This window comes from Dioscorea cayenensis, chromosome 2 (genome assembly GCF_009730915.1).
Source record: "Dioscorea cayenensis subsp. rotundata cultivar TDr96_F1 chromosome 2, TDr96_F1_v2_PseudoChromosome.rev07_lg8_w22 25.fasta, whole genome shotgun sequence".
Classification (NCBI taxonomy): domain Eukaryota; kingdom Viridiplantae; phylum Streptophyta; class Magnoliopsida; order Dioscoreales; family Dioscoreaceae; genus Dioscorea; species Dioscorea cayenensis.
The window spans coordinates 22,805,738-22,826,587 of NC_052472.1; the positions used below are offsets into that span (position 1 = coordinate 22,805,738).

The 20,850-nt window shown below is 38.2% G+C and overlaps 2 protein-coding genes across 2 annotated transcripts; both read left to right on the forward strand.

The window, feature by feature from the left end:
• Positions 1 to 7,893: 7,893 nt before the first annotated feature.
• LOC120275192 (MDIS1-interacting receptor like kinase 2-like) lies at positions 7,894 to 10,973 on the forward strand. The gene is made up of 3 exons (XM_039281717.1): positions 7,894 to 9,575; positions 10,278 to 10,438; positions 10,588 to 10,973. The coding sequence occupies exons 1-3, from the start codon at positions 7,894 to 7,896 to the stop codon at positions 10,971 to 10,973; spliced, it is 2,229 nt and encodes a 742-aa protein (XP_039137651.1).
• Positions 10,974 to 19,229: 8,256 nt separating this feature from the next.
• Positions 19,230 to 20,607, forward strand: LOC120275201 (MDIS1-interacting receptor like kinase 2-like). The gene is made up of 2 exons (XM_039281728.1): positions 19,230 to 20,202; positions 20,336 to 20,607. Exons 1-2 carry the CDS (start codon positions 19,230 to 19,232, stop codon positions 20,605 to 20,607), a joined length of 1,245 nt encoding a protein of 414 aa, XP_039137662.1.
• The last annotated feature ends 243 nt before the right edge of the window (positions 20,608 to 20,850 follow it).

A 20,850-nucleotide genomic window follows, 5' to 3' on the forward strand; every position in this document is an offset into this window, starting at 1 on the left:
ATTGAATAATCTTAGCACCTCCCCAATTAGAATCCAACATGAATTTCACCCACCATTTACCAAGGAGAGCCTGATTGAAATTGGGTAGATCAAGAATACCCCAGCCTCCCTGATCACTCGGTCGACAAAGACTTTTCCAACTAACCAAACGGCAGCCCGGATGGTCAATATCCGGACCCGACCAAAGGAAATCCCTTCTAATACGGTCAATGTCCTTGATGACCCACCTCGGCAGCCGGAAGATGGACATCCAATATGTTGGGATAGCCGACAGTACCGAGTTCACCAAAGTAAGTCTCCCACCTAATGAGATATGACGCAACTTCCAAGATCCGAGTCTACGTCGCACTCTGAGGATAAGCCCTTCCCAATCTTGCCTACGCGGACGTCTCCCTGAAATTGGAATTCCCAAGTAGGTGACAGGAAGTAACCCTCTATTGCAGTGTAGCGTCCCCGCAGCGGCCCTATCAGGGAGCTCCCCCATTCTACAAGAGTAAAGACAGGTTTTAGAGAAGTTAGTTTCCAAACCTGACATCCCCTCAAATAAGTACAAAATCAGCTTGATGATCCTAAGATCCTCAAGACCCCCCGACGTCAGAATTAGCAGATCATCCGCATAGTGCAGATTGCATTTACTCCCAAAATCACCCAAAGGAACACCGACTAAAATTTTGGAGTTAAGAGCATGGTAAAACATCGCACTCAGTGCATCGGTCACCAAGATAAAAAGTAGCGGTGACAGAGGATCACCCTGTCGCAGCCCTCTTTTATATCTTATGTACCCATTCGGATTCCCATTGACCAGGATAGAAGCTTTTGACGAGCTCAGAAGACTTTTAATCCAACTAATCCATCTTCCCCCAAACCCCCGGGCATGCAAGAGATCCAAAAGAAAATCCCAATCCACGAGATCGAAAGCCTTAGCAAAATCCAATTTTAAAATATACCCTGGAAGCTTACGTTTATGTAAGCTAAAAATCAATTCCTCAGCTGTGGCAATATTATCAAGTATGCACCTACCCTTCAAAAAGGCCGACTGGTCCGAATCAACCAAAATGTTCATAAACCCACTAAGCCGAGACGCTAAAATTTTTGATAAAATTTTAAGCGTGGAGTTAATTAAACTAATGGGGCGGAAATCCCCAGGTGACTCCGGGGTGTCCACTTTGGGGATAAGCACAATATTCGCCCAGTTAATACGCTCTAAGTTAGCTGTCCCCCAATAGAAGTCCTGGCAGAGATGCAACAAGTCCAATTTAATTAACTCCCAAAATTGCCTAAAGAAATGGAGGGGAAACCCATCAGGTCCCGGAGCCTTATCCTTGCCTAAGGAAAAAACCGCAGCCTTGACCTCCTCCATCGAGAATGGTCTTTCTAACTGTGAAAGGTCGACCGAACTCCTATTCTCAAATAATTTCCCAAGGTCCACCAAGAAGCGAGTCGGCCGCTTGGATCCAAATTGTTGTTGGAAGCGAGCAACAAACTCCTTCCCAATATCTTTAGGATCCGAGAGCCTGTTACCATTTAGGCATAAACTAGGAATGAAATTCCTGTTCTTACGACCATTAGCCACCGCATGAAAGAAGCTAGTGTTTTCGTCGCCCTCTTTCAACCATTGTAACCTAGAGCGCTGCTTCCAATAGACTTCTTCTTGCTTACAAATAGTCAATAGATTATTCCTGACGTCCTCCTCATGTTTGAACTCCGCGGCTGACAGAGTCCTACTCTCTTTAGCAGAGTCCAGCTTGTCCAGCTCATTCAGCAGAGCCAGCTTCTTGAGCTTAATGGATCCAAAAGAGAACTTCGCCCAATGCCTCAGATGAAATTTGAGGTCCATCAACTTTTTAGCAAGAACAAAAGCGCCACAACCCTGCAGAGGCCGGTCCTCCCACCAATTTTTTACCAGCTCCCCAAAGCCCTCCACCGTGGACCAAGCAATCTCATACCTAAATGGTCGCGGTCTTGACCAGTGGTTTCCCAACTCCAGCCGAATGGGAACATGATCAGACCCCAGACGAGGCAGACTATTCTGGATCATTTTGGGGAAAAAATTCGCACAGTCACTATTAACAATAAATCTGTCCAGCTTAACCCAGGTTGGTTCAGCATGACCATTGGTCCAAGAAAATCTACGCCCAACTGCTGGGGGTTCCAGTAACTGGAGCTCATGAAGGAACAGATTCGCCTGTCTGATGTCATCCAAATTGGGAGGCCCACCAATTTTATCCTCCAGATCAAAAATGGCATTGAAGTCTCCACAAATAATCCACGGCATCCCAGGCGGGCTCACATTTAATCGAAGTTCCTCCCAGAACGCGAGCTTAAGCGATCTAGCATTTGGCCCATACACCGTAGTGCATCTCCAAGACAAATTCACATTTTTGGAATAGAATTCTACCGTTAAGGTGAAAGTGCCCCTCCAAATCAAAGAACCCAATAATAAAGCACTATTCCAACCGATAATAATCCCTCCGGCAGACCCGCGTGCCGGAACAAAACAGAACTGATCCAGACGATTTCCACCAATCTCCCTCCAAGTTCCAACAGAAACCTCTTCCAGTTTGGATTCTTGGATACAACAAATGTCAGCAAAATGCATGTTTAAAAAATCCTTCACTAGAAACCGCTTAGCAGGTTTCCCTAACCCCCTAACATTCCAAGTAACAATATTCATTAACCAACTACACTGAACGCTCCTCCAAGGAGGAAGCCGGCTCCCTCAACGGGGCTAAGCGCAAAAGTTCTAGTTGACGAATATGTTTCAAACATGCACTTTCATCAACAGTAAAAGAAATACCACAGGCATCACAATATTTAGCAAGTTGAGCATCATTCAAATCAGAAAATAAACAGGGTTTAGAGGATGTACCTTCTCCATCGATGCCCTACATAGCTTTCTTCTTGGATGATCTCGGGGGTTCCGCAATGAAGCCTGCCTCCTCATTGAAACGTGATGATGGTTTCTTCTTCCTCTAACTTTTCCTGATACCCCGGGATTTCTCCCCTGCCACCTCATCAGATCCACCATGCAAGTCTGGCAATAACACTTTAAGCTTCCTCTCAAACTCAGAGCTTGAGTCATCAGATTCATAAATACTGTCCGAGGTTGCGATCACAACAGAAGAGGAATGCACGTCCACTGGAGATAAGGGAACATCGGTCTCCACACTATCCGTTAGCAGAACACTGGGTCGCAAGGCCCACCCTCCTTCCAAGAAAACCCAGGAGAAACCAACCGGAGTAGGGAAGATAGGTCGAACCGATTCATCCCTAAAGTTAACCTTCTCCAAACCTGTTTCCTCAGTCCGCATGGAACCCGATTCATCACCAATCCCCGGCAAACTCCCTGTGATATTAAGTGGGGTTTCATCTTCCGGCCCAATAAAAGTCCCAGTCTCTCCATGATGATCCACACTTGATTCCTCCAAAAAAGAATCAACTACCAGCCCAGTACCCAAATCTCGGCTCGACACACTAGTATTAGGGACCACATTCAACTCCAATCTAATACCCTCTAACGGCCCATCATTCAAAGCAGGTCCATGTACCAAAGCTCCTTCAGTAATCTGATTAGCAATGAAACCTCGGCCCGGATCGCGGCCAACCTCACATAAGAGGATCGGGTCACAGCTATCCTGATTGATATACCAATCCTGGTCCACATAGCTCTCAGCTCCTTCCATTATGATTGGGTCCATCGCAGAAGGCCCACCAGGCTTCGTCAACTGCTCGCTCCCATCTTTAAAGATCAACTCATTACGTGAGTCAGCATGCATGCCTCTCCTTAACAGACGCACTTTCTCCTCAATCCTCGTATCCTCGGACCTGTGCGTCACACCACCTATCCCTCGTTTCTTATTGACCACCCGAAACTCGACACGATGGTGCTTGGAAACCTGGGCCACCCTGACAACGGGTCGTGAAAGATGACCCCGCTCGGAGGTCTGAGCCCTTACGCTACCTCCAGAATCCTCCTGTATCAGCTTAGGACCAACGGTCCGAAACCCCGAAGATCTCAGACGGTGGTTCACCGCCGGAGCTACACGGTGGGAGCCAAGCTCCACCACCCCATCCATGGTCTTCTTTCTCTCCTTGCTAGCATCCAACATCCCAGGATCCGTCGAACACACACCATGGGAGCTGAGCTCCACCGTAGTGTCGATTGCCAGGGGATCGCGTGTTCCCGCCCCCGACAAGGAAGCACCCCCCTGAGTCTCTGGACGGGAGCCAAGCTCAACCGGTCCGCACTCAGACGACCTAGCGCGCAACCCAGTCGATGACCCCATCACCTGTTTACCCTTCTCACATGCACCGATCGCATGGATGCTCCGTCGCTCACACCGGGTCTCAGCGGCTTCACCGATCGTCTCGCTAGTCCCATTCAGCGGCATCACAAATCTGCCAAGGTCCCTATTAAACTTCAAAATCAGGCCCTTCTCGCCAGTAATCAACACTGGGTATCTTCGCATACCCAGACTGAGATCCACAGCAAAAGGCAACGACACCCCCGCTCTCCGAAGAACCAACACCGATAGAAAAAACTTATGAGGAGTTGATGCCTGAGAAAAAGCAATTAGCTCGCCCACCGGTTGCACCACATCGGCAACAGTACCCCAGCTCCAGCCATGAAGTGGCAAATTCCAGAGATGCACCCATTGTCCATGGCCTGAAGCCCGGCCCTCCGCATCGATCTCCGCAGACCATGGTGCAAGACGCAAGGTACATGGCCCATCCTTAGTAGCAACCTTGAAATTACTAAGCTTGCAGACCTCCCGAACCTCTTCTCTACTTGCCAGCGGAATGAGGTAAGAACAATCATTGAGAGGGGTGATCGGGCCAGCAAGGTTCTTGTTGATAATAGACGGAGCCACTTCCAACATGCTCGAGGCGTTGACAAAACCATCCACCAGCGAAAGGACCGCAACTTTGGCCAGATCACCTCTCAAATTCTCATTCTCCGGAGTTAGTGAAATGGAGAGAGAGGCACGACTGGACCTCACCTCTGCCACCTTCTGCTCCACCGACTTCTGCAAGTTCACTTGCACTGGCCCCTGATCCTCGCCACGCACAGCATCCTCCTCCTTCGAGATAGACTTCTTCGACCTTACATGCAGGCTCTTGCGATTAGGACTGTGAACCACCGGACACCTCGCCGCCATATGCCCAACACAGGCACAGTGCAGACAAACGATCTGGTGCCGGCACTCTGCAGTACAATGAGTAGAACGGAAGCAGCGGCCGCAGGCAACCTCGTTGGGGGAGCGCTGACGTTTAGCGCCTGTCAGACGCGGACCTCCCTTCGACTCCATGGACCTCCGCGACTTGAGAACCAGCTTGTCTGCCCTCTTCGACGGTCGCGACTCTCCCGAAGACGCCGAACTAACCACCTGCACGAAAGAGCGTTTACATTCATCTGAGAGACCCTTACCAGCACCTACTTCATCTTTATCTCCGTCCCTACCGCCGCTAGCCCCTACGTCATCTTTATCTCCGTCCCTACCGCCGCCTTCACCACCGGAGCCTCCCCAGAGGTCGCGGAGGAGACTCATTTCTTTCGTGTGTTTGATGATAGAAGGATAAAATATTTTTACATGCGAAAATTTTGTTTTTTGTTTTGTTTTTTTTTTTGTTTTTGTTTTTTTTTTTACATGTTGGTAGGGTTGTAAACTAGTAAACAAGTCAAGCTTGATCCTACTAGGTCCAATTCAAGATTTACTTGAAATTTTGACATGAGTTTAAGCTTTATAGAGCCAAATAAGAGCAGCTCATGAGCCATTTGATTGATTGAAAATCCCAGCTAGCTATTTAGTTGATTATTCTACATTTCTATTAATTCGATCTCTTGCAGTTTCCTTCTGTTTTGGAAAGAAATAAAAAAGAGATCCATGCCTTTGTCCATTTAACTCAGAAGAAGTATGTTGTCTCTTTAAGTTTAACTTTTCATTGGAAATATTTTCTATTAAAGGTAACCTTCTTACAAATAATGCAAACCCTTACATGCTCTACATATTGAATTTAGCATGCTTTGCATTCATATTTTCCTTTGCATTTATATTTCTACTTAATGTACAAAGTGCCAGGAATTGTCAAGATTGTGGTTAACTATGCTGGCTAATTTAACTCTGAAACCATGCAAAGTTCATAATAAGAATTGTTGCCTTGAATTAACATTTTGAAAATAAAAATATTTATTTGGGAAATAGACTTGACTCTATTCAAATTTTCCAAATGATTCCTTCTTCCTTTTTATTTTATTTTCTTTTCAGAAAATAAAAGAAACTTGTTTAGATTTCTTCAAACTATTTATTCAAATATATATTTAAAAAAACTTGTTCAAACTAATGGCTAATACTTCAGTGCTAGCTTTTATTTTGAACTATCACTACCTTGATAATGCACATCCCCCTTTCAATGTAAACAAAGCTTACTACTCTAATTATGTAAAAAATATATGTGCTCTTCACTCATAACAGAGTAGAAGATTTCTTCTTGTTCTGTAAAACCAGTAAAGTATATACACCACCAATTACATAACTAAAGGTTTCATTACTCCTGCCTTCAAACTTGGCCAAGTACTGTCACAGATATTTTGGAAAAATTGAAGTTCTAATTAATTTTTGTCTGATCTTATTAATTGCTAGTAAACTACCTATCTTGCTTGATGATGACACGAGCCATGACAAGCTTATACTTTCACTTATATACATATACTCTCAATTTTAGCGCGACTTTCAACTACATAAACAATGTCAGGAAGAAGAGTCAAGTAATTTCTCTGAGGGTAATAGTAAAATCTCTTGCTCCCTCCCTAATGAGATCGATCAAATACCTTGAGCATCTGAACTACATTCATCATACAAGCAATAGTATAAAAAGTTCTATCCATTCTAGCCTAGGTAACTTAAGCATGCTATAGTGTGTAGCTAATGAGATCTCAGCAATGAGATTTCTGGACACATAGCTAATAATGATATATTGTAATGTAATCTTAGTACAATCCATGTATCTTAATGAGAATCAAATAACAGTGTACATACCTCATGGCATTGGAAATTTGAAATCTCCCAAAGATTTGCACTTATTGAGCAATCCATTGTCGGTTTGGTTCTGCATCCAATGGGAACCTTTACAAGTTTAATTTCTCCACAGTTAACCAATTATAGTCTTTCTGGTAACTTACCACAGCAGATTGCTTGAATATCTTGTATTAGCTAGTGCATGATGATTCCCAGATTGATATTAAGCTTTAACAGAATATACACACACACACACACATATATATATATATATATATATCTGGCATCTTTATTTCATCTTTATTTCATATTCATTTGTAGACTTGCAAGTCTTGCATGTAGAATGAACATAGTCTGCAATTTAATTACGTGGAAATGGACCATGAGTTAGTTGCACCAGATCATTTTCCAGGATGTTTTGGTTTTTAGTGGCCGGTAAGACTACTAGGCCCCATTTGATTACTCTTGGAACCTAAAATTATAAAAAAAGAAACCTAAAATTTCAGTCAATGTAAGTGGGAACTTACACTTGGAAAGAAACCACTACGAAGCTGAAGAGCAATATCATATTTTTTATTTTAAATGAAATTTTATTAACCTTTTCAAAATAATAATAATAATAATAATAATAATAATAATAATAATAAAAGACCACAAGGACCAAAAACGTAAAATTAGTATTTCTCATTGTCCGATTGTGAAGAAGTATTTTCATATGTATTTTGTGGTCATACCAAGAGTAATGCAACTGTAACTGCATGTCTTACATGATGATATAATGAAGCGAATCATCTTTCATCAGGAGGCTATAAAAAGGTTCCCAAGCCCCAACTAAAACCAAAAGCAACATTAACATATATATTATATATTTCAAAAGATGGAATCATGGCTTCCCTCAAAGTTCACTTCCATCCCAGCTGAAATATTGATGATAGTGTTGCTTTCACAGTTAGTACTTTTCTTCTCCAATCTTTGTTTCCCTGTTCCAATAATGGTCACTGCTTCAAAGGTTGAATCTCAAGGGAGAGCTCTTCTTCAATGGAAGGCCACCCTTGAAACAGAAGACCTCCTTCACACTTGGACGTCAACGGTCAGTCCATGCAACTGGACTGGAATCACATGCAGATATGATGGCCATCTCATGCTAACCATCACCAAAGTCCAACTACGAGAGTTGGGACTGGAAGGGAAGCTAGAGACTCTCAACTTCTCAGCTCTGCCATCACTCAGAATTCTTGACCTCAATGGCAACCATATACATGGATCCATCCCTGCAGCCATTTCAGCTCTCTCCAAGCTTACCACCCTTGATCTCTCTGTCAACAATCTTAGAGGCATCATTCCATCAGAGCTTGGTAATTTGACAAGGCTCAAGGCCTTGTGGCTCTCCCAGAATCAGATAAGTGGCTCCATACCTACTTCTTTTGGAAAGCTTCTAAATCTGAATTTATTAACCATCTCCAAAAATTTCTTAGTTGGTTCTATTCCTCCAGGGTTTGGAAACTTGACCAAAATCAAGGGTTTGTATCTATGGAGCAACAGACTCAGTGGCTCCATTCCTAATGAGATTGGGAATTTAGTGAGTTTAAATGCTTTCGACATATCTGACAACCAAATAACTGGATTAATCCCTCCATCACTTGGAAGTTTGAAAAGTCTTACAGGTTTGGCATTAAGTCATAATTATCTTTTTGGGAAGGTGCCCGATGAATTCGCAAACCTCACAAACTTAAACAATCTTCAATTAGTTAACGACAACCTTTCAGGTAATCTACCACAAGATTTGGCCAGAGGAGGTTTACTTAACAAACTTGCTTTGGCATATAATAATTTCCAAGGTCCCATTCCAACGAGTTTGAAAAATTCAACAAATTTAGTGAGAGTCCATCTTGAAAGAAACCAATTCACTGGAGAAGTCTCTGAAAGTTTTGGTGTTCATCCTTACTTGGATTATATTAATCTAAGCTTCAATAAATTGTCTGGCACACTATCACCATTTTGGGGGGCATGTGTTAATTTGACAAGCCTTGAAATATCAAGCAACATAATTAGCGGACTTATACCTTTAGAAATTGGCCGATTGCCAAAGCTACATCTACTCGACATCTCCTCCAATAATCTGGTGGGAAAGATCCCAAAAGAGTTTGGCAATTTATCTTATGTATTTCACCTAAACATGAGCAACAATCATCTCATAGGGATCATACCACCAGAATTTGGTGATCTATCTTCATTAGAAGTTCTAGATCTCTCAAGCAATAATTTGACAGGAGAAATACCAATACGGTTGGAGCATTGCCTTAAATTGAATTCACTCAAGTTCAGCAGTAATGAACTGAGTGGAGCCATCCCTTCCCAACTTGGTGATTTGAACTTGCATGATGTTCTAGACTTGAGTGACAATTTATTCACAGGAGAAATACCGCCACAACTTGGTAAGTTAATGATGTTGCAAGAGATGAATTTATCACATAATGATTTGGTTGGTGGCATTCCATCTTCTTTTCAATTAATGATGGGCTTAACATCATTTGATATATCTTATAATTCATTGGAAGGTCCAGTTCCAGAGAATCATTTCTTTGAGGCAGCTCCAATTAAGTGGTTTACCCATAACAAGGGCTTATGCGGTCAAGTGTATGGTTTGCCTCGTTGTTATCAATCCTCTTCAACAAGCAAAGGTGATGGAAAGAAATATCAAAAAGTCATTATCTTGATTGTTCTTCCCATATTTGCCACTTTATTTCTCTTACTCCTAATAGTTGCAATAACTTTGCTCCGTTACAAGAGAAAAAAACTCATGTCAAATGATTCAAATGAACATGTTGGTGGACAACATTGCTTCTCCATTTGGAATGTTAATCATGGGAAAGAAACATACAAAGAGATAATTCGAGCCACAGAGAATTTTGATAATAAGTATCAGATTGGTGCGGGAGCTTGTAGCATCGTCTATAAAGCAACACTATCTTCAGGAGAAACACTTGCTATTAAGAAATTTCATAAAGAAGAAAGTAGAGTGAATGAGCAAGCTTTCAAAAATGAAGTACAAGCATTAATTGAAATTCGACATCGGAATATTGTGAAGTTTTATGGTTTCTGCTCTACTAATAAATTCAGCTTTCTTGCATATAAGTATATGGAGAGAGGAAGCCTTGGTGCCACTCTTGGATCTGAACAGGGAGCAATGGAGTTAGATTGGATCAAGAGAGTCAGCATTGTACGAGACATTGCTCAAGCTTTATCTTACCTGCATCATGATTGTGCTCCACCTATCATCCATCGAGACTTAACAAGCAATAACATTCTTTTGGATGAGGAGCACAAGGCTTGTGTTTCAGACTTTGGTATTTCTAGAATGCTAAAACCCAACTCATCACATTGGAGTTTGCTTGTAGGCACCTATGGGTACATGGCACCAGGTATGTATATATTTCCTAATCATTTTAATTGTTTCTTCTATTCATATTCCCTTGCAATTAGATTTATTAGATTTATCAACCTCGAATATGAATGATGAGAGAGTATTGACCTGAACTACAACTAATCTTTGCTTTATTGGTATTTGTAGAGCTTGCCTATGTAATGAGGGTGACTGAAAAATGTGATGTATATAGCTTCGGGATTGTGGCACTTGAAGTGATACATGGAACACATCCTGGTGATCTCCTTAGCAACTTATCATTGTGCATGTTAGTGAAAGATATACTTGATCCACGTCTTCCACTTTATATAGCGATTCAAGTGATCACAAACCAAGTGCTTTCAGTGATTTCAATAGCAATGCAGTGCATTAACACTGATCCACAAGCTCGGCCTACAATGCAACAAGTATCTCAAAGGTTGTCTTCTCCAAAGTCTTTGCCAGCATCCAACATCTATCCTTTTGAAGCACTTACCCTTGATCACCTCATAAAGATCGCACAAACACATACTGATGATCAAGCCTTTGAGTAATGAGAACTTCGGAAAGGAATATATATATTTCTATTAAATATGGTATGTTCCCGCCTCAATCTCTCAATTTTCCAAGTTTCTTTAATTAAATACATGTCCTTGCTTGATATCCATTAGGACTGGCACCTTGCATTTATATTTCTTTTTTGGCTGAATTTATTGCATAGTTGCAAATATTTTAGTATCTCATTCAACCGTAGCCATGCTTATTACTAAGAAAATGTACTTCTTTCGTAATCAATCAACCTTTTGTATTCATTGCACATATATATATATATATATATATATCAATGGTAACCTTCTTAGGAATAATGCAAACTCTTCCATGCTCTTTATCTTGACTTGTATCATTTTTTGCATTCATATTTCTGTTTAGTATACAAAGTGCGCGAGAAACGTCAAGGTAGCTATTAACTATGCTGACCAATATATTTAACTTGGAACCATGCAAAGTTAACAATGAGTGTTGACCAGCTTGAATTAAAATTTTGAAAACAAAAATATCAATTTGGGAAATAGACTTGACTTTGTTCAAATGTTCCAAATGATTCCTTCTTCCTTTTCATTTTATTTTTTTTTTCAGGAAAAAAAAATTGTTTAAACTTGTTCAAACTAGAGCTCTACTAAGAGAAGCCTGGAGTTCCTAGATCTTCACATGGGTGACTTGCGAGCCCCTAGAGAGACAGACACTGACACCCACTCAAGCTGATTGGAGCAACTCTGTTGAGGATCTAGAGAGCCCCCCACCCCACCCACTCTTTGTTCTTTGTTGACAGTTAGCGTCTTCCAAGGGTTTTATCTTGTGTTTTGTTCTATTGTTGTTTTTTAGCTCCACTTCTAGTAGACATTTTTTACTGCATTGGCATTGTTACTTGCTGTTGTTGTTGTTGTTGTTGTTGTTGTTGTTGTTGTTGCTGTTGTTAAGTTTTTTATGGACTTTTATTGTTCCTCATGTTTTCTTTTAATTGTATTAGTTTATCCATTTTTAAAAATAATTATTGTTCAAACTATTTACTCAAGGAAAAAAAGACATGCTCAAACTAATGGCTAATCTCCCATATACTTCCAATTGTTGTTGTTGAGTTGTTTATGGGCATTTATTGTTCCTCATGTTTTCTTTTAATTATATTAGTTTATCCATATTTAAAAATAATTATTTTTCAAACCATTTACTCAAGGAAAAAAAAGACTTGCTCAAACTAATGGTTAATATTCAATTGCTAGTTTTAGTGTTGAACTATCACTTTCTTGATTGTGCATTCACCTTATGTGTGTTGGGACGCAGTGGTTAACCTGGTCCATAGTCCCACATCGCCTGTGAGAGCCAATCTCCCTAGCCTTATATATCCTAAGCCAATCCTTCCCTCTAACTGCAGTTATGGAGAAGTTAGGGTGGTGGGTCCCTGTATTAACAATGTGAATAGTAGTATTGTTCTTATGAATAATAGCACAATAAAAAATGAGCGCACCAACCAACCCCAGCTGCTCTTTTCTTTAGCAAGTACAAGTTTTTCCGACTGTTGTTGCCACTATTCATCAACCAAGTTATCATTGTCTCTTTCTATCTCTTGCTTTTCACCAATTACAGACATTCTACAGTTGACGTATTCCCTACATATATATGCATATACACTCTTCACTAATACGAGAGTAGAAATTTTCTTATGATTCTTCAGAGTAATCTACTCCACCTCCTTTGGAGTGATCTATGGAGTGATCTACTCCACCTCGATAGCTTGAGCAGGCATCATGTTACGCCATAGCGGATTTCATCAACTCAACTATTTTTTTTATTATTTTGATTTGTTTTGTACCTCTCTTGTCTGTTTGGTTTGTGAATGCATTATCTCTGGTGATTACCTCCTCTCGATGTTCTTCTATTTTGTGTCTGGTCATTTTACTATTTCTGTTGTTTGTTGATGCATTCTCCGCAAGTGTACGGATCATAATAAGTAATAAAAGGGATAGGGTTATCGAACTACAAAGACTGGACTTCTAGTACTAATTGCTCCTTTAATATCTAGTAGATCAAGAATTGGTTGGTAGAACAAATCACTAAACAAGAATTGTGTGAGTTTGGATAATTTTGTGAATTTTGATGATATTGAAAATTTTGCACATTTGGTGAGAAAAATATATAGAAATTTTGGAAAATTTTGAAAATTATTTGAAAAATTCTGAACTTGGGAAGATGGAGGGATATTTTATCCATAATAGAGTAAAAAATTTAAAGATGAGGAAGTGGAGAGGAATGTAAGTTTTATTTGAAAATGTGGGTGTATTTATAGAGATAACAAGTTTTAAAATTGAATTCTAACCATCGGATGATGTAACAGTTAAAACCTTTGATTTTTCTTAAAAAAATATTTAATTAAAAAATGGGTTCCCTTCTATTTGAATTTTAAAAAATAATAATTTAAAATAAAAGTAGGACCTACCAATTAGAGATGTTCTTAGATGCATGATTTTCCACAATGTTTTAGTTTTTATTAACTGGTAAGGACTAGTAGTTCCCATTTGATTATTCTATATAACAAACGGACAAAATTAAAATAAAATAAAATAAATTATAAAAAAAAGCTAAAAATTCAGCAATATCATATTTTTGGTTTTTTTAAATGAAATGATTATCCACCTTCTCAAAATAATAATTAAAAAAAACACAAGGAGTCAACCATTGGATAGCCCAATGGTATGACACCAAAGTATAAGGGGGAGGTCATGGGTTCAAATCCCTCCCCCGATAGTACTGTTCACCCGGGATTATTATACTATTCTCATACTGTACATACTGTACATCCGGGTTCCAGTATTGTTTAGTACTGTTTATATTCATATAAAAAAAAGGGCGCTTGTCGTCTATTATTCAAAAAAAAAAACAAGGATAAAAAATGTAAAATCTATATTTTTAATGCCCGATCATTAAGATATAATTTGTGGTTACTAGGTGGCTTAACGATCCCGTAGAAATTTACTATGTGGATAATACATAGGACAATTAGGTTCTGATACATAAATATGAATAATTTATTTAGATTTATTTAAACAAATGACTACGGTTTCAGGGCTAATGTCTTGAACTGTCAATATGTTGTAACCTTCATCTTTCAATATGAAGAAACTAATATCAAAATAGAACATTATTGTTGACTAGCTCTTGTCTTTGTTAATAAAAGACCCTGACTGCAAACAAGCATCTCTTCATCGATCCTAAAGAATACAATTCTTTCTACAAGTACATGAAACTCATGAGCTAGCTTGGAAGACCATGACCGTAAACAAGCATCATCCATTGATTTTAAAGAATGCAATTCTTAATTTCTACAAAGGCGCGAAACTCATGAACTAGCTTTCTGAAAAGAAAACCACCATACCTATATGTCGTTCCTGATATATCATTCTGATGCACCACTATATTTGTCAGTTGCCTTTGTAAAAAAAAACCAACTATTTTTTTTTTTGGTTCTCAAATCTGAAGTTTTTCTTTTCAAAGTTTATTTGTTTATTTTGGACTACATTAACAATTGAAATATGCATTAATAACTAGTCAAGTTAGCTTATGATCTTTATTTCCTTCCTTAATTGATGCTTTGAGCCAAGCTTATGTTTTCATTTAAAGATATCATTCTCCACAATTCAAATGTTCTATGAGCCATAATAATTAAGATTATGAGCATAATCTTTATTCACAACCTATAAAGTCAATCAAGAACAGAGGTATATATAGCCCACTAGTTTTTATGTGCCTTGCACTTGAAAGAAACTCGAGTTGGATCACTTAACTCACAAAATGTACATTAGACCCCACTATTCTTTCCCTTCATAATTACATGGTAAAGGAACTTTATCTCTAAGAGGTCTTCAAACCACTGTAACTATTGCACCTCCAGACCTGTCCCTTGACACCTCTTAAATGGGCATTTATCACATATTCATCAATAAAAAAACCCTATAAAGTCAGTCAATATATAAGAGTTGGGTTTCTCATGTAATTCATAACACAAATGACTCTATATATTTATTGTGAGACTCAAAATCTTGTGAACTCAGAAATCTTACCCAAATTTGATTTGCCTATTGTGGTTCTGATGAGGGGCGTATTGAGGAGCGAGCCTGTGTCTTTTTGTATAAAAGGGATATAGCCTAATAAGGGTATTCTGGTAATTTTTCAAGCGGTGGATCAAGTTTTGGTTTTTAAGGGTCTCACTTGAAGGAAAACGGGTCAACGAACACAAATCACTAGCTTTGCTTGTGAGTTATATCAAAATTTGGCCAAATTCCATCTTTTAGGCCTTAAAAACTCTAATTTTGCCATTTTAGTAATAATTGATGATTTCGTTATATCTTAGGATAGAAATCTCTGATTAGTGAGCCGTTTGTGGCAATAGTTTTTATTTTGATAGATCTTTTATTTCTTGCTGATATTTGAGAATTTACTATTTTTGGTAAATTTTTGAATTATCTCCTTTCATAGTGCTATTTCTCATCTATTTAATGTAAGCTTATGGGCAAGAGAAAATCAGTATGGTGATAATCATTTTTCTTGAGTAATAAGATTTTACTCTTCTCAATTCCTGGATATCTTTGATCAACAGGGTTTGGAAACTTGTTACCGGTCATTTGAAGGCGAATCAACGGGTTTCAAGTATATCACTGCATCGAGTTCAGTAGTTAGCCCTTGTATTTTTTCGTTGTAGGGATTTGGGGTTTGGTTGTACCTTTTGTTTTTAATAGAAATGGTTTATCCACCTTTGCAAAAAAAAAAAAATAATAATAAAAAAATAAAAATTTGACTTGCCTTAATATTTTAAAAAAATTAATGAATAATGATATGTTAATATAACAAAATCCCATCAACTTACTTGTTTGTATTTATTTCAATTTCTCATTGTTTCGTGTAAAGGCAATAAATAATAATTTTATTTTTATTATTATTATTATTATTATTATTATTATTATTATTATTATTTTGACAAAATAGACAAGCAATAAAGCAAAGGACAAACGAGTATGAAGGTGCACTAGTTACAGTGGCTTGATAAACCTCCTAGGGATTAAAACCCCCACCACACCATGCAACCCTAGAGAGGAGAAAGAGAGGTATTTCTCACACAGAAGTCTCACAGAAGATCCAAAATGTGAATTGTAATTTGAGAGGCTTGAATTTGAGATCTCTCAATCACAAGCATGAGTATTTATCATATTTCAACAAGAATTATATATATATTGAATATATTGAATATTTCAATATATATTTTAAAAGTGCATAACCAAAAAAAATAAAGTGGTTATATTGAATATTTTAAAATTATGAATATTAACCCAAATAATAAAACAAAGTATAAAGAAACTATGTACTCTTTTTCTCCTGTGTCTTCTTTTATCTCTTTCGTTGTCAATCTCGACTTAATTTAGTGGGCTGCTTTTTTTTACTCTCTTTTCTCCTATATTATTCCGGTTATATTGTAAGTTTTTAGTAATCACTTTATTTTCAATGAATATGATAAATATGTGGAAATAGACAATAATTTGAAACTATAAAAATAAAAATAAAATAGTTAATGGAATATATATATATAATGACAATGATTGGCGTTGAACTTGAATGTCCGTCCAATTATGAACTGGATGCAACAAATATTCTCGCCTATGTATCACACAACATGCACGTCTGATCTCACAGCTGTTTATCACCATGAGTTGCAGAACAAGCCAGATTCCACACCACGAAAACCAATTGGGTAGCCCTCCCCCAGTCCAATCAAACACTACACTACTGAAACTCTAAAATTAATTACATATATACTACCAAGGAATGATTAATATTGAAGAATAAACCGCAAATTTGCTGCACAAGATTATTTTCGACAATGTTTTGGTTTTGTTGACTAGAAAGGACACAAGGATTGCTCAAAATTCAGTCAATTATATATGAGAGTGGGAATATTTCGAAGATGCCACAAAGGACCACAGATATACGTAAAGCCAATCCTCGTTGCATGCTTTGCATGATAATGTCATTAAACGAATCATCTTGCATACTCATGAGGCTATAAAAAGTTCCCCACCCACTCGAAGATGCCACAAAGGACCACAGATATATGTAAAGCCAATCCTCATTGCATGCTTTGCATGTGATGATGTCATTAAAGGAATCATCTTCCATACTCATGAGGCTATAAAAAGGTCCCCAAGCCCCCAACTAAAACCAAAAGCAACATTAACATATATAATATATCTCAAAAGATGGAATATTCATGGCTTCTCTCAAAGTTCACAACCATCATCCCAAAAATATTGATGATATTGGTGCTTTCACAGTTAGTAATAATCTTCTCCAATCTTTGTTTCCCTGTTTTTAACATGGCAACGGCCTCAAAGATTGAATCCGAAGGGAGAGCTCTTCTTCAATGGAAGGCCGCCCTTAAAACACAAGAGCTCCTTAACACCTGGACATCAAAAATCAGTCCATGCAACTGGACTGGAATCACTTGCAGATATGATGACCATCTTATGCCAACCATCACCAGACTCCAACTACAACAGTTGGGACTAGAAGGGAAGCTGGAGACTCTCAACTTCTCAGCTCTGCCATCACTCCGAGTTCTCAACCTCAGTTATAACCATCTGCATGGATCCATCCCTGCAGCCATTTCAGCTCTCTCCAAGCTCACCATCCTTGATCTCGGCAACAACAATCTCACAGGCATCATCCCATCAGAGCTTGGTAATTTGACAAGGCTCAAGGTCTTGTGGCTCGATCAGAATCAGATAAGTGGCTCCATACCTCCTTCCTTTGGAAAGCTTTTAAACCTAATAAACTTGAGAGATTTTAAAATATCACATAACCAAATAACCGGTCCCATCCCATATACCATTGGAAACCTGACTAAGCTTCAAGCTTTATATATAGATAACAATAACATAAATAACTTCTTTCCTTATGAGATTGGGAATCTAGTAAATCTGAGATATTTTGTATTACATCAAAACCAAATAACTGGTCCCATCCCACACAGCATTGTAAACCTAACCAAGCTTGAAGTTTTTCTCCTAGCTAATAATAGCATAAATAGCTCCATTGTTTGTGAGATTGGGAATTTGGTGAACTTGAAATATTTTGAAATATCTCATAACCAAATAATTGGCCCCATCCCTCATAGCATAGGAAACCTAACCAAGCTTCAACTTTTTCTTCCACATCACAATAATATAGATGGTTCTATTCCTTGGGAAATTGGGAATATGGTAAACTTGATATATTTTGAAATGAGTGACAACAAAATAACTGGTTCCATCCCAAATTCCATTGGAAATCTAACTAAGCTTCAAATTTTTTATCTATATATCAATAACATAAATGGCTCAATTCCTTCTGAGATTGGAAATCTAGTGAACTTGAGAGATTTTGACATATTTGACAACCAATTAACTGGTTCCATCCCTCCTTCTCTTGGAAGTTTGACAAGTCTTACACAGTTATATTTAGACAACAATCATCTCTCAGGCATATTGCCTGATACAATGGCCAATCTTACAAATTTGATTGGTCTTGGATTGTTTAACAATAATCTTTTTGGTAATCTACCACCAGATTTGGCCAAAGGCGGTTTGCTTCAATATCTTGGTTTGTACCAAAATAATTTCCAAGGACCCATTCCGATAAGTTTGAAAAATTCAACAAAATTAGCTAGGGTCCGACTTGATGGAAACAACTTTACTGGAGATGTCTCTCAAAGCTTTGGTGTTCATCCACATTTGTATTATATTGATCTAAGCTTTAACAAATTGTCCGGAAATTTATCACCATCTTGGGGAGCATGTCCTAACTTGGCAAGCCTTAAAATATCAAACAATAGAATCAGCGGACAAATACCATTGGAAATCATTCATTTGCCCAAGCTGCAGTTACTTGACATCTCTTCCAATAATATGGTGGGAAAGATTCCAAGTGAGTTTGATAAATTATCTTTCATATTTCAGCTGCACATGAGCAACAATCATTTCACAGGAACAATACCACCAGAATTGGGGGGTCTATCTTTATTAGAAGTTCTAGATATGTCAAACAACAATCTGAGAGGAGAAATACCAATACAGTTGGAGAATTGCATTAAATTAAACTCGCTCAAGTTGAGTGGTAATCAACTAAGTGGAACGATCACTTTTCAACTTGGTAATTTGAACTTGCATGACGTTCTAAACTTGAGCCACAATTTATTCATAGGAGAAATACCACAACAACTAAGCAAGTTAATGGAGTTGCAAGAGTTGAACTTATCACATAATGAATTGGTTGGTCCAATTCCATCTTCTTTAATGACAAGCTTGATATCATTGGATTTATCTTATAATTCTCTGGAAGGTCCAGTTCCAGAGAGCCATTTCTTTCAAGTAGCTCCTCTTGTGTGGTTTACCCACAATAAAGGTTTATATGGCCAAGTGCATGGTTTACCTTTGTGTCATCAATCTTGGTCAGCAAGTAAAGGTGATGAAGAGAAGCAACATAAAATCATTATCTTAGGTGTTTCTTTGATATTTGGCATTTTATTTATCTTATTTTTGATAATTGGAATATGCACATTGCTTTATTATAAGAAAAAAAGATCCACTATAAATGACGCAAGTGAAGAATTTGATGGACATTTCTTCTCCATTTGGAGAGTTAGTGATGGCAAAGAAGCATATAAAGAGATCATTAGAGCAACAGAAAATTTTAATGAAAAGTATCATATTGGTACCGGAGCTTGTAGTATAGTCTATAAAGCCACACTATCATCAGGAGTGACACTTGCTATCAAGAAAATTCAAAAAGAAGAAGTCCAAATGAATGAGGAAGCTTTCGAAAATGAAATACAAGCATTAACTGAAATTCGGCATCGGAATATTGTGAGGTTTTATGGTTTCTGCTCTACAAATAAATTCAACTTTCTTGCATATGAGTATATGGTGAGAGGAAGCCTGTGCACCAATCTTAGATCTGAACAGGGAGCAATGGAGTTGGATTGGATCAAGAGAGTCAGCATTGTACGAGACATTGCTCAAGCTTTATCTTACTTGCATCATGATTGTAATCTACCTATTGTTCATCGAGATATAACGAGCAACAACATTCTTTTGGATGAAGAGTACAAGGCTTGTGTTGCGGACTTTGGTATTTCTCGACTGCTAAAATCTAATTCTTCACATTGGAGTTTCCTTGCAGGCACATACAGATACATGGCACCAGGTATATATCTATCCAGTTCTTAAGCATTTTAATTGTTTCTTTTATTCATACTCTCTTTTAATTAGATTTATCAACCTAGAATATGAACACTGATGGAGTATTGAATTAAACTTTGCTTTATTGGTATTTGCAGAGCTTTCCTATGTAATGAGAGTGACTGAAAAATGTGATGTATATAGTTTCGGAATTATAGCTCTTGAAATCATACACGGAACGCATCCTGTGGATCTCCTAAACAACTTATCATTAAGTATGCTAGTGAAAGATATGCTAGATCCACGTCTCCCCCTTCATGTAGCTGATAAAGTGACCACAAACCAAGTGCTTGCAGTGATTTTAACAGCAATGCAGTGCATCAATACTGATCCACAGTCTCGCCCTACAATAGAACTAGGATCTCAATGATTATCTTCTCCAAAGTCTTTACCAGCATCATCTAACATCTATTCTTTTCAAGCACTTACCCTTGATCACCTCATAAACATTGTATAAACACATATTGATGATCAAGCCATGAATAACGGGGAACTAAAGAAAGGAATATATATATATATATATATATATATCCTACTAAAGAAGGTATGATTTTATTCTCTCATTCTCCTTAGTTTATTTAATTAGATACACATCCTTGCTTAAGATTCACTA

What these genes read in the sequence shown, in the direction of transcription:
- LOC120275192 (XM_039281717.1), top strand. Translation starts at nt 7,894, where the DNA reads ATGGAATCATGGCTTCCCTCAAAGTTCACTTCCATCCCAGCTGAAATA. An exon ending in TCTTATAATTCATTGGAAGG is followed by an intron (nt 9,576 to 10,277) that starts TCCAGTTCCAGA and finishes CCTGCATCATGA; the next exon opens with TTGTGCTCCACCTATCATCC. An exon ending in CTATGGGTACATGGCACCAG is followed by an intron (nt 10,439 to 10,587) that starts GTATGTATATAT and finishes TGGTATTTGTAG; the next exon opens with AGCTTGCCTATGTAATGAGG.
- LOC120275201 (XM_039281728.1), top strand. Translation starts at nt 19,230, where the DNA reads ATGGAGTTGCAAGAGTTGAACTTATCACATAATGAATTGGTTGGTCCA. An exon ending in ATACAGATACATGGCACCAG is followed by an intron (nt 20,203 to 20,335) that starts GTATATATCTAT and finishes TGGTATTTGCAG; the next exon opens with AGCTTTCCTATGTAATGAGA.